We start from the raw sequence: 13,199 nt of genomic DNA, 5'->3' as shown, positions 1-13,199 counted from the left end.
TTTGGTGTTTTAGTCATGAAGTCTTTGCCCATGCCTATGTCCTGAATGGTATTGCCTAGGTTTTCTTCGAGGGTTTTTATGGTTTTAGGTCTTAAATTTAAGTCTTTAATCCATCTTGAGTTAATTTTTGTATAAGGTGTAAGGAAGGGATCCAGTTTCAGCTTTTACATATGGCTAGCCAGTTTTCCCAGCACCGTTTATTAAATAGAGAATCCTTTCCCCATTGCTTGTTTTTGTCAGGTTTGTCAAAGATCAGATGGTTGTAGATGTGTGGTGTCATTTCTGAAGCCTCCATTCTTTTCCATTGCTCTATATATCTGTTTTGGTACCAGTACTATGCTGTTTTGGTTACTATAGCCCTGTAGTATAGTTTGAAGTCAGGTAGCATGATGCCTCTAGCTTTGTTCTTTTGGTTAGGATTGTCTTGGCTATGCGGGCTCTTTTTTGGTTTCATATGAACTTTAGAGTAGTTTTTTCCAGTTCTGTGAAGAAAGTTATTGGTAGCTTGATGGGGATGGCACTGAATCTGTAAATTACTGTCAGCAGTATGCCATTTTCACGATATTGATTCTTCTTATCCATGAGCATGGAATGTTCTTCCATTTGTTCGTGTCCTCTTTTATTTTGTTGAGCAGTGGTTTGTAGCTCTCCTTGAAGTGGTCCTTCACATCCCTTGTAAGTTGGATTCCTAGGTATTTTATTCTATTTGAAGTAATTGTGAATGGGAGTTTACTCATGATTTGGCTGTTTGTCTGTTATCAGTGTATAGGAATGCTTGTGATTTCTGCACATCGATTTTGTATCCTGAGACTTTGCTGAAGTTGCTTATCAGCTTAAGATTTTGGATTGAGACGATGGGGTTTTCTGAATATACAAGCATGTCATCTGCAAAGAGGGACAATTGGACTTCCTCTTTTTCTAATTGAATACCCTTCATTTCTTTCTCTTGCCTGATTGCCCTAGCCAGAACTTCCAACACTATGTTGAATAGGAGTGGTGAGAGAGGGCATCCTTGTGCCAGTTTTTGAAGGGGAATGCTTCCAGTTTTGCCCATTCAGTGTGATATTGGCTGTGGGTTTGTCATAAATAGCTCTTATTATTTTGATATACGTTCCATCAATGCCTAGTTTATTGAGAGTTTTTAGCATGAAGAGCTGTTGAATTTTGTCAAAGGCCTTTTTTGCATCTATTGAGATAATCATGTGGTTTTTGTCGTTGGTTATGTTTATGTGATGGATTACGTTTATTTATTTGTGTATGAACAACTACCTACTTTCAGATAAATTATCTCATTCTTGTCAAGTTGAATGGACACTAGACAATGTAAGAAGTAAATTTCTAGATTATACAGATTTTCCTGGGTGAGGATGAAAAGAATATTGACCTCATCAGGTGACCTTGTCAAGATATTTAATTTCTCTCTTCTATACTTATTATAATTTAATACACTATTGATGTTTATTTAAGTTTACTCCATTCATGAGGTTATTTGGAGGATGAACTAATGTTGATAGCAATCTCACATATTCTCAGATAGGAGATTCCAGATAAGTGCCAAGTGGTAAGAACAAAACAGAGTTCAACTGTTAAACATTAAGAAAGTGTTATTCAGTGGTTTCAGTTTGTTCAGAAGCAGTGTAGGCCACCTCAGATCACCAGAATTACTTTGATGCTTTTTGTTATGCTAGCATGATATAAAAATCTGCTTGGGAACTAAATATTTGGCACTCTCTTTTGTTTTTACTGACTAGTGTGTGACATCATGGTTTCTGCCAGTGTGCCCTGCTTTCGGGTAATTCAGCTCTTACCTCCATTGCTCCTCTCCTTTTCACATCCTGGCTAACCTCTGATCAACCTTCAGAACCTGCATTCTTGGTGGGGTGTCCCTGTTTTGGGTGCTCCCTTTCCACCTCATGCTTCCATCCTAACCCTACTGGGTGGTTTGCACCTGCTTATTTATTGGCTGGTCTCCTTAACAAGACCACAAGCATCTAGAAATAGAAACGATGTGTTGCTCACTTCAGAATCTCTTGTAGAGGACCCATGCTCCATGACCCTTACAGCAAGGACGGTAAATCCGCAGTGGTGTAGGACTGTCTGCCTGTCTGCATCTCTCCTAGAATGGTAAGACGGAGCATGCTTGTGGTGATCGCCTCAAGGAACAGGGAGAGGCAGCATGGCACACTGTTCAAGAATAAGGACTCTGGATCCAGGCTGCCTGAGAGTAAACCTTCGCTCTGTCACTTTCTAGCTGTGTAACCTTGAAGAAGTTACTTATCCTTTCTGTGCCCAGTGCCCCTCATCAGTAGAATGAGGATAATACATACTAGGAGGCTGTTGTCAGGATTAAATGAGATAGTATACTTCAACTGTTTAGAATCATGGTAGTTCATAGTAAACACTTACTCAATGTTAGCTACTATTTTAGGGATACTGACCCTAATGCACAGTATACTAATGTATAGTATATTACCTTATGTAGTCTATTAAGGTTAGCCACAGAGAAATGTATGTTGAAATGTTGGAGACCTAGTAGAAGAGATAATAGTTTTAAGACCCTTGGCTCTCAAATAGAAGGCACATTTGAAGGGGACCTAACATGAAACCATAAGGCTTGGCTTGGTGCAGTGGCTCATGCTTGTAATCCCAGTACTTTGGGAGGCCAACATGGGTGGATATTTGAGGTCAGGAGTTCGAGGCCAGACTGGCCAACAAGGTGAAACCCTGTCTCTACTAAAAATACAAAAATGAGCTGGGTGTGGTGGCGGGTGCTCATAGTTCCAGCTACTCAAGAGGCTGAGGCAGGAGAATCACTTGAACCCGGGGGGGTGGAGGTTGCAGTGAGCCAAGATTGCACCATTGCACTCCAGCCTGGGCAACAGAGGGAGTGAGACTCTGCCTCAAAAAATAAATAAATATATATAAAATAAAATAAATAAGGCTTGTGTAATTTAAAAATTGTTGGTCACCTCTGTCATAGCATTGAGTTAGAGATAAGTAATAATTTAAAGTTGTCAACTGGATACTCTTGGTTCGATTCTAAAATATGTTCAGGTAGGTTACTTGAAGACTGAATAAAATGTCAGATACACTTTTGATTGACCCAAGCTTCTTTTGCTGCAAGACCATCTGTATATTTTTACCTCAACACAAAGCCATGTACACCCACATCCACACACGGATTCTTGACCCAAGCTTAGCAATACTGGCCATGCCCTAAGGCATCTCAGGACAGTATTTGTTATTTTAGGAATTTCCCATCTTGAAGCACAGCCTTCTCTGTGATGTCAGTTTATTCAGACTTAAAAGTCTGCATGTAAACCTGTTATTGTGCCTACTTTAAGTATTATGACTCAGTGCCTCATTTCTCACTTACAGCCAAGCAAACTCCCCAATTATCCACACACGAATGGCGATGTGGTATGGATGGTGCTAAGCAACAGTGACTTTGGGACCATGAGATGTTCCTTTTACATTACAGTTTACTTTGGCTAACAAAGATTAGCCAACATTAGATTTAGTCCTACTGTGGATGATTTTTAAATTTCTGTGAATAATTTTCAAGAATTAGTAGTCCTATGTAGACACTCACTGATCATTTTACATACTATTAGAGAGGCAGGTGGTGGAGAGGAGAAGGGTGAGGTATTGGAGTTTGACTCAGCTCTGATCCTGGCTGAATCCTCATCCTTGCTCTTCTGTTATATTAGGTAGAGTGCAGTTGCCTTGACTGGATAACAGAGGTAGTATTTCCTGTTCTGAATGTTAAGAGGATGAGAGAAGATAAAATATTGGGGAGATACTGGCCCAAAGATGTGAAATTTCAGTTAGGAGGAATAAAATATATACATAATTTAAAAACGTATATATAGAGAGACCAGTTTTATATCTATTTATAAATTCATTTCAGCATTCCTGATTGCCTAAATATGTTTCCTGAAGTTACCTTTGGACAATGTGTAACATATTAGGTTGGTGCAAAAGTAATTGCAGTGTTTGTCGTTACTTTTAATAGCAAAAACTGCAATTACTTTTGCACAGACCTAATATTTCTGCTTCCCTAATTAGGTAATGAGCTAAATAAAATCCTTGAAACATGTTCATTTGAGAAAATAAAAAGAAAACGTCTATAAAGCATACACCACAGTGACACATGGTAGGTAATCAATCATTGTTACCTGTTATTAATATATGCAACTTCTAGAATTCTGAACTACCCTAATGAAAATCACAGCACATGGAAGGATAATGGGCATATGTCTATTATAATCTAGCCACAGAAAAGCAGTTTTTTTGTTTAGGTACCCCCCTCCCAAATGTCTTTATTTTGGGTTTCCTAAATGTAAGAATTCTCTATGAAGTTTCCATATATAAGTAGACACTTATAAATTATTCCATCCTACTTTCACCACCATTTGGGAGGCACCTGCCACTATTTTGCAAGTCTTGTTGGACGCCTCCGGTAGGAAGTACTGTGGCATCTGCCAGGCAGTGGGAGAGAACCCAGCAGAGGGGGAGGCTGAGTGTCTCATAATAAAGACTGGACTGTGGCAGCCTCAGAGATACACAGGATGAGCGGGCACCCCACATAACTGGGGCCCCAAAAGAATGAGGTGTATTTTGGGGAAATGCAGATCATTGCTGTAGAATACTTACTTATATAAAAATAAAATCAATTCATGCAGTTATATAGATCTTGGATTGTATTTAATATAAGACAATGCATTGAATAAAAAGTTTTTTGTTAGACCAATAGAATTCAATTTTGAAATGTTATATTTGATAATATATGAGTGTACTTTCTGGATTTTAAACTTTGTAAAAAAAAAACTTACGTAGTTAATTGGAAAATGTGTTTTGGCTGTTACTACTCTTGATTAAAATGAGGAGCAGGATACTGTTTGAAAAACACACAATATTGAAGGATGGCAGAAGACCTGGCTTCTAGCTCTGTGACCTTCAGCAAGGTCACTTCACTTTTCTGGGGATCTTAAAAGGATGAGGTGCTTTCGTTTGTTAAAACCGATCTTGCTTTGTTTTGGGAGGGGATGCTCTTAACTTTTTCAGCTCCAACATGCCCTGATTCTAATTGGTATCCTCACCTCTTTTGTGCCGGAAGAAAAGGCAGCCCGAGGGCATTCATTAAAAAATCCCGTGCCCTGAAGCCCTTGAGCCACTGAGAACTTAACCAGCCAGGGAGAGAGAAAATTCCCATCTTTCTGAAATGACAACTAAAAATATGTTGCATTGATTGGGTTTTTTATATTTATAAAATCTTTTACTTAAAGTGTACATAAAAGGATGATGGCGTGACAAGAGCTTCGGTTTGGAATCACAGTTTTGGGTTTTAAATCATGGGTCTACAATTTATTTGGCTGAAACATGAAGGAACAAGTAATTTAATCTCCCAGAGCTTTAGTTTCCTCATTTGTAAAATGAGTATAGTAATATGCATCTCCCAGGCTTATGATGAAGACTGAATATCATAATGTTTGTAAAAAAAATCTTAGCACACACAGAAAAGTCCTAGTACAATCAGCTGGCAGTAATAGTAGCTGTTGTTAGCATGGACATTGACTTGAACTACATCTGAGTGTGTTTGGGAGAACCGTGGTAAAGCATGGACATTGACTTGAACTACATCTGAGTGTGTTTGGGAGAACCGTGGTAATGTTTACTTTGCAAAAACATGCTCTTCTTATTGTTTCATCACACTTTACTGTAATTATTGGTTTAATGTCTGACTATCCCCAGTAGACTATACAATCTGGATCTGTGAGCCAGGGCCATGTCCCTCTTATCTGCCCTGAACACCTGATTAGCACAATGCCTGGCATGTCATTTCTGTAGAGGTAACCAGAGGAGGTTATATCAGCTCCCCATAGATGGCAAACTTAAATCAGAATAGGAATTTGGGTGCCAGGAAGACAGAAGTAGGAGGTTCAGCATTCCATTTCCTTAGGATTACTCTAAATGGCTAAAATATGAGTTGAAGTATGAAATGCATCAGAATCAAGGTCTCTAGGTTGGTGTAGCTCTGGCCAGCTCAACATGAAATGAGAGCCATGCACAACAGCCTACAGCACCACATACAGCCGGGTGGAGAGTGACTGCACCTTAGATCTTTATGGTTTCTTCTTTGAGAAAAAGTAAGTTATCTGTGTTTTAATTTCTGTTAGAAGTAAATTTGTTCCCCATTCCGTTTCTAAAGTCACTTAGTGACGTTATTAATGTATATTGAAGTTATACATGCAGGTTTTGATTAGTCCATCAACCAAGATCCTCTAAAAACAATGTTTTCCTCCATAAATGAAGTTCTGTCCTCAATCTGAAAGTCATGGATATGGATTGGTCCAGTGTCATGTAGATTTATAACCTTTCAGAATAATGAAGAAACTTTGGTGTTAGTCATAAAGAGGGCACACTCTGAGCAGGAAGGCTGGCCGAGGGCCAGGAGGATATTGTTCACAAAAGACCTGCAACAGAGAATCTGAAATTTGGATAATCTTACCAACGTGTTGAAATCAGCTTCTTAGTGTACCAAAAAGGAAGAAAGATTTCCAGACAGAGACTAAATAAGTCTCCTAATCAATGTGAAAGAATATGTGCCTGGGAACAAACTGGAGTGGATATTATGGTCACCTCTTTCTCAGTCATGTCTTTCAATAACACACGTCAGTTTTTTTTGTCTGTTTATTATTTGTGTTTTTTAATTTTTATTTATTTGTGTGTGTGTGTTTTTTTATTGTACTTTAAGTTCTAGGGTACATGTGCACAACGTGCAGGTTTGATACATAGGTTTACATGTGCCATATTGGTTTGCTGCACCCATCAACTCATCATTTACATTAGTTATTTCTCCTAATGCTATCCTTCCCCACTAGCCCCCACCCTGTGTCCAAGTCTCATCGTTCAGTTCCCACCTGTGAGTGAGAACATGTTGTGTTTGGTTTTCCGTCCTTGTGATAGTTTGCTGAGAATGATGGTTTCCAGCTTCATCCATGTCCCTGCCAAGGACATGAACTCATCCTTTTTAAAGGCTGCATAGTATTCCATGGTGTATATGTGCCACGTTTTCTTAATCCAGTCTATCACTGCTAGACATTTGGGTTGGTTCCAAGTCTTTGCTATTTTGAATAGTGCCGCAATAAACATACGAACACATGTCAGTTTTTGCCAGATACACACGGAGAGGTGTGAATTAAAGTCACTGTTGAGTAAGTTTCTGATACGTCTTTCAACAGAAAGAAGAAAAAGTCTCTGAAAGAACATGCCACCAAATTAAAAAAAAAAATTCTGGGGTAGACGTATGGTTTCTGAAATAATCTCTAAATGAATACTGTCTATTAAATGTTTGTCTCCAACATAATTCACACTGAAATTCAAATGGAAATGATTTTTTCCTTGGAATAGAGTCAATATATAGTGACTTAAGATATTTTTCAAAAAGGGCCATGTGTGGTGGCTCACACCTGTAATCTCAGCCCTTTAGGAGGCTGAGGTGGGTGGATCACCTGAGGTCAGGAGTTCGAGACCAGCTTGGCCAACATTGGGAAACCCCATCTCTACTAAAAATACAAAAATTAGTTGGGCATGGTGGCACACACCTGTAATCCCAACTACTCGGGAGGCTGAGGCAGGAGAACTGCTTGAACCCGGGAGGTGGAGGTTTGCAGTGAGCTAAGATTGCACCATTGCACTCCAGCCTGGGCAACACAGTGAGACTCCATCTCAAAAAAGAAAAAGATATATTAAAAGGATATATTTTAAAAGATATTAAATATTAATATAAGCCAAACTCATGATTCCTAAATTCCTCCAGAAAGTTTCAATATGGCTTAACGTAGACCCACTTCCTCATCCACCTGGGTAATTTATCCTGTAATTTGTAGTAATACTGTATCTGTGTTTGTAATGCTTCTTTCAGTGAACTCATTGTGCCAAGCTATGCTTATCATTTCTATCATCTTCATCCCCCAACTGGCCACTCTTAATAATGCGATATTTATTTATTTGTGATCAACCATGGTATCTGGCATTGGCATTCTATTTTAGTGAAGTTCAATATTTTCAGAAAAATCTCAGACCATTTTTTCAGGGCATATTTACACTAAGAGTAATATTAAGGTATAGTTTCAGGAGAGAAGATAGCCTAACCTGTACTGGGGAAAAAAAGTCGAGAAAAATAGCTAATGTTGTATAATTATAGTCATCCTATAATAATATACTTCATGCAGAACTTTTCAGTTATGCTCACTCCTTTAGTTGTCTGCAGCAAAAAGGGTGCCAACAGACAGATCTGATGCCATCTTCTAGGATTTCCAGGTGTTTCAGGGGCCAAATGACATGCACCTCCAGTTTAGCAGGCATGCTGCTTGTTGTGTGTGCATAATCTCACTAAAACAACATAAAAGTAGGGCTGACTGCAGAAATCCAGGGCATCTTTTTCAGATGTGTAACACAGTATTTAATGAAAGTATCTTTTCTGAAACTCCCAGTTCAGCATTCCTGATCTGGCCAACTCTTTTTTCACTTGTGGACTTCCTGCTCAGTCCTCGTGTGTGTGTGTGTGTGTGAACTAACATGAAAGCAAAAGCAACCTTTCGTTTTCTAACTACAGTCTGCCTACATGATTTGCGCTGTAGAACAGAATAAACAGATGGAAAGCGTGGCAAGGTTAATAAGGCAGAGTGTGTGTGTGCAGACCAAGGGTGTTTTCCCCACTTATACAAACCCTCTGTCTCTGCCATTGCCCCTTAAGGGAACCTGCGTAAGTTTCTCAGATGCCAGAGCACAGTTAGTGCTCCAGAGCAGGAAGGGCTTCCCCCTAGTTGCAGCTGTTCCTTGCCCCATCTAGCACCCAGATGTCCCAGGAAAGGCAACACAAGAGTGAGTAAAGAAATGGTCACAGAGCAGCATTTATTGTGCACATAACTCCATCCCAACTGAAAATGCACAAGTGGGTCCCGTGTCCCTGATCAATGTGATATGTGTCTTAAAATACTGAGGTTCACTAAAATAGGATGCCAGTGCCAGGTACCATGCATGCTTGATTAAAAGCACACCCTGCTTCCTGCTCCCCTGGCTAGTGATGGGCCCATCCTATTACACCACTCTGCCTGCGACTCAGACCACACCAGAAAGCCTGCCCATGTGCAGAGCCAGCGTTCAGAGATAGTGACGCTTCAAGTAGGAGGGGGTGCAGCAAGGCTCAGGACAACCCCAGGCAGCACTGGGTGGCCTCCATCTGATACTGAAGCCTGGCCTTGGCTCTTGAACTTGGCTCCCCTGCACCCTAGGGATGGAACTAACCTTGGGCCCTGTGTTGCCTTCCCCTGGACCTCTTACTCTCCCCTGGACCTCTTACTCTCTTCTGTGCTATCAAAACAGACCCTCCGACCCTGGCTTTATTTTATACTGAAAAGCACCGAGATTTCTTTTGTCTTGCAATGGAAGTTTATGGGCCCCCAAATGAGAGTTACTCTTTATAAAAACAAACAAAAACCTAAAATCAACCTATTCTTCTGGAGAAAGCTAAACAAGCATGAGAACACACATAGTCACTGAGATTTTGGTGTACTTTTCTCATTCCTTGTTCTCTGGGTGAACTAAAAGGATTTCCTCTAGTCCGCTACTGTAAGTGATCTTGTTTTTTGTCCTCAGTAGCACTGTTCGTACATTTGTTTCATGGCCTTCCCAGGGAAGGACTGTCTCGTTTATCTTTGCATCTGCTCCTGCTGTGGTCATCGGCAGAGCACTATGACCTGCCATCTGGGAGATGCATAATGGTAATTTATCACTAAATGATAGCTATTGATTCATTTCCCCACTAGACTGCAGTGATTAATGACGATTTGCACATAGCAGGTGCTTAGTAAACATTTACTAAATTGAACTAACATGACAGCAAAAGCAACCTTTCGTTTTCTAACTACAGTCTGCCTACATGATTTGCGCTGCAGAACAGAATAGACAGACGGAAAGCTTGGCAAGGTTAAGGCAGAGTGCAGAGGAAAGGTGCTGGCTGAGTCAGGAGACCCTGGCTGTGACTACTTTTGCTTTGACCTTGCCCCCGTGGATGCCCTCATTTCCTTTCAGGATGTTGGGATGGTCTAATGGCTATAAAAACACTTTGGGAAGAGTTTACAGCATTTTACAGCCACAAGGCGTTATTATTTCCTTTACAATTTTCAATAGCAAAAAAACATAATGAGCATTTAGTAAATGTTGACTATCAGTGTTAAATACTGTTTACTCCCCAAATAAGTGAGCTGTAATACTTGTGTAATGCTTTCTCACAGGTATGAATTAGGAGCCGCTCTGTTTATTGGATGGGCAGGAGCCTCACTGTGCATAATTGGTGGTGTCATATTTTGCTTTTCAATATCTGACAACAACAAAACACCCAGGTATGAAAAGAGACAAAATGATCTGTTAAAAAGTAGAATGCTATTCTAAATCATTACATGTGGGACAAATTACAGATAGTTCATATGATTCTTAGAAACTTCCAAAATCCAGAATTGGAAAAGGTTAGGAGTACAGTTAATTTTTTAAAGTTTTACCATTATTATATTACAAAGAAAATTCTGTAAGTAGAAATAAGGGTCTGAATATGAGGACATGTTCTTCACTTTGGCCTCATCATAATTTTCCTGTAGGTAGGCAGGAATGTTGATGGCCTCCACTAAGTCTCCTGGGTTCCAGGAAGACGAGTTTTAAAACATGATTTTGTAAGAGGATAACTGAACAAATGACCAAGTCATGAGTTTCTTCTGCAGAGATTCTCCATCCCACCAGTTATTCAGACATGACACTGAAAATACTTCTTGGGGCAAGAGAGAAGAAAGCTATTTAAGAAAGAGGAAGACTTACATTTAGATACTGGCAAAGACGGGCTGAAACAGTTTCTTCCCATTTTTGTTTGCCCTATGCGTAGAATAGAACCTACCAAACTATGTTTTACCTTTCAGATACGCATACAACGGGGCCACATCTGTCATGTCTTCTCGGACAAAGTATCATGGTGGAGAAGATTTTAAAACAACAAACCCTTCAAAACAGTTTGATAAAAATGCTTATGTCTAAAAGAGCTCACTGGCAAGCTGCATCTTGAGTTTATTATAAAAGCGAACTGTTCACAAAATGATCCCATCAAGGCCCTCCCATAATTAACACTCAAAACTATTTTTAAAATATGCATTTGAAGCATTTGTTGATTGTAATGGATGTAAGTGTTCTTACACAGTTATATACTAATCATTTTCTGTTGTGGCTTTCTATAAAAAATAAACAGGTTATTTACAGGATTTATAAAATGTTTTCTACATTTACTACCAAAAGTTCAAGAAGTATTTGTACTCTGGCCTTTTTAATCATTCATAGATAGAAGTCTTCGTACCCACTCCTTATGTTTCTTTTCATTCATAAACAGGTATATAAGGAACAATGTCTTATAAACAGCATGGCGGCAATCTGAGAATAGTCCTCAAAAGGTGTCCAGGTTAAATAGACAGGTTACTGGCTGCATACAGGCAAATTCTAGGTTTTTGTTGTTGTTGTTGTTAGCATTCTACAACATGTATTTAAAAAGCTAAATATTTTGTTGAAGCAGCAAGTTATCTGGCATAACTTAACTTCTACAGGATGAGAGAATCTTGCTTACTCATGGCCATCTCCACATGCCCATGGCCGCTCAGTAGACTGTTGAAAAAGCAAAGCCACACCATTCTCTTTGATGTATGCAGAGAGTTACGTAGCAGGGGATGTCCTCTGATTTATTCCACTGGCACCATTAGTGAATGTTTAGTTGTTTTCATAAATGATGCTGTGATGAAGACTCATGTACATATTTAGCAAATGTTACGTTTCTTACATGTGTCTGTCATGACTGTAATTCATTATGACTGCTCCAGCAAGAGCTAATGGGGCCAATATATTATTGCCTGTCATGTGGCACATCCATGTTAAGGGGCTGAGCTTCCCTGGCACAGAATGCAGAGCCCTGAACTAGGGCATCAGCAGAAGCTGAGATAGAGATATTGGTCGTGGTTGACTGTGGAGCCAATTAAAACCTGTTTATGCCTAGTGTTCCATTATTGGAACGCTAAGCGTGTGGGAGTTATTTATATCCTACTGCTCAAGGTCATCGCCAAGGTCTGATTGGAAAAATTCAAAAAATTGCAACCTTAGGCATAAATGGGTTAAGGACATCCCAAGCCCACGTGGTATGTGCCTCACTCAGAACTGGCGGGCTGAGTTCTATCTAGTATGTCTTCCAGAACCTATTTATGGAACTAACTGGATAACTGAGACACTTGTCATTTCTAAAGACATTTAAGTTGTTCCAGGGATTTCTGAACAAAGACACAGCCTTCCTCCTAGAGCCAGCCCTATATAACATGCCCACAAGGGCAACATGCCTTTCATGTCCTGTCTCACTCACTCCTCACAGCCATCCTAGGAGATACATACTGTTTTCATCCTGCATTTACAGAAACAGAAATGAAAGCAGAGAGCTTAAGTAATTTGCCACAGTGATGTCAAAACTAGGCCTTTGAACCAAGGCAGTCTAGGGTAAAATATCGTTTCAAAGTATGAATAAGAATTGGTATCTGTGTTATCTTTGAGTAAGAAACTGTCTGATATGAATCACAACATGGATGAATGTAGTATTTTCCTGAAGTGTGAAAGACTTAAAAGAAAAATCACATTGTAGGAACAGCTCCAGTCTCCAACTCCCAGCGCGAGCGACACAGAAAACACAGTGATTTCTGCATTTTCAACTGAGGTACTGGGGTTATCTCACTAGGGAGTGCCGGACAATCGGTGCAGGTCAGCTGCTGCAGCCCGACCAGCGAGAGCTGAAGCAGGGCGAGGCATCGCCTCACCTGGGAAGCACAAGGGGGAAGGGAATCCCTTTTCCTAGCCAGGGGAACTGAGACACACAACACCTGGAAAATCGGGTAACTCCCACCCCAATACTGCGCTTTAAGCAAACGGGCACACCAGGAGATTATATCCCACACCTGGCCGGGAAGGTCCCACGGCCACGGAGCCTCCCTCATTGCTAGCACAGCAGTCTGCGATCTAACCACAAGGCAGCAGCAAGGCTGGGGGAGGGGCGCCTGCCATTGCTGAGGCTTAAGTAGGTAAACAAAGCCGCTGGGAAGCTCGAACTGGGTGGAGCTCACAGCAGC

The 13,199-nt window shown here is 40.2% G+C and overlaps 1 protein-coding gene across 4 annotated transcripts in view; it reads left to right on the top strand.

Moving 5' to 3' along the window:
* Nucleotides 1-11,312, top strand: part of CLDN10 (claudin 10) — a 130,892-nt gene extending 119,580 nt beyond the window's left edge. For 3 of the 4 annotated variants that reach the window (XM_017859216.1, XM_017859215.1, XM_017859217.1), the window contains exons 4-5: nucleotides 10,302-10,409; nucleotides 10,974-11,309. In XM_017859216.1, coding sequence (XP_017714705.1) covers nucleotides 10,302-10,409; nucleotides 10,974-11,088 — 223 coding nt within the window. In that variant the 3' untranslated portion in view covers nucleotides 11,089-11,309. Of the gene's footprint in view, nucleotides 1-10,301; nucleotides 10,410-10,973 lie in introns of all 4 variants that reach the window. The other variant, XM_017859214.1, reaches the window with a different exon arrangement.
* The last annotated feature ends 1,887 nt before the right edge of the window (nucleotides 11,313-13,199 follow it).

This window comes from Rhinopithecus bieti, unplaced genomic scaffold (genome assembly GCF_001698545.2).
Source record: "Rhinopithecus bieti isolate Rb0 unplaced genomic scaffold, ASM169854v2 scaffold_46235, whole genome shotgun sequence".
In the NCBI taxonomy this organism is placed as follows: Eukaryota; Metazoa; Chordata; class Mammalia; order Primates; family Cercopithecidae; genus Rhinopithecus; species Rhinopithecus bieti.
Note: the sequence above shows the minus strand (reverse complement) of the source record. Positions and strands in the feature narration are given on the sequence as shown.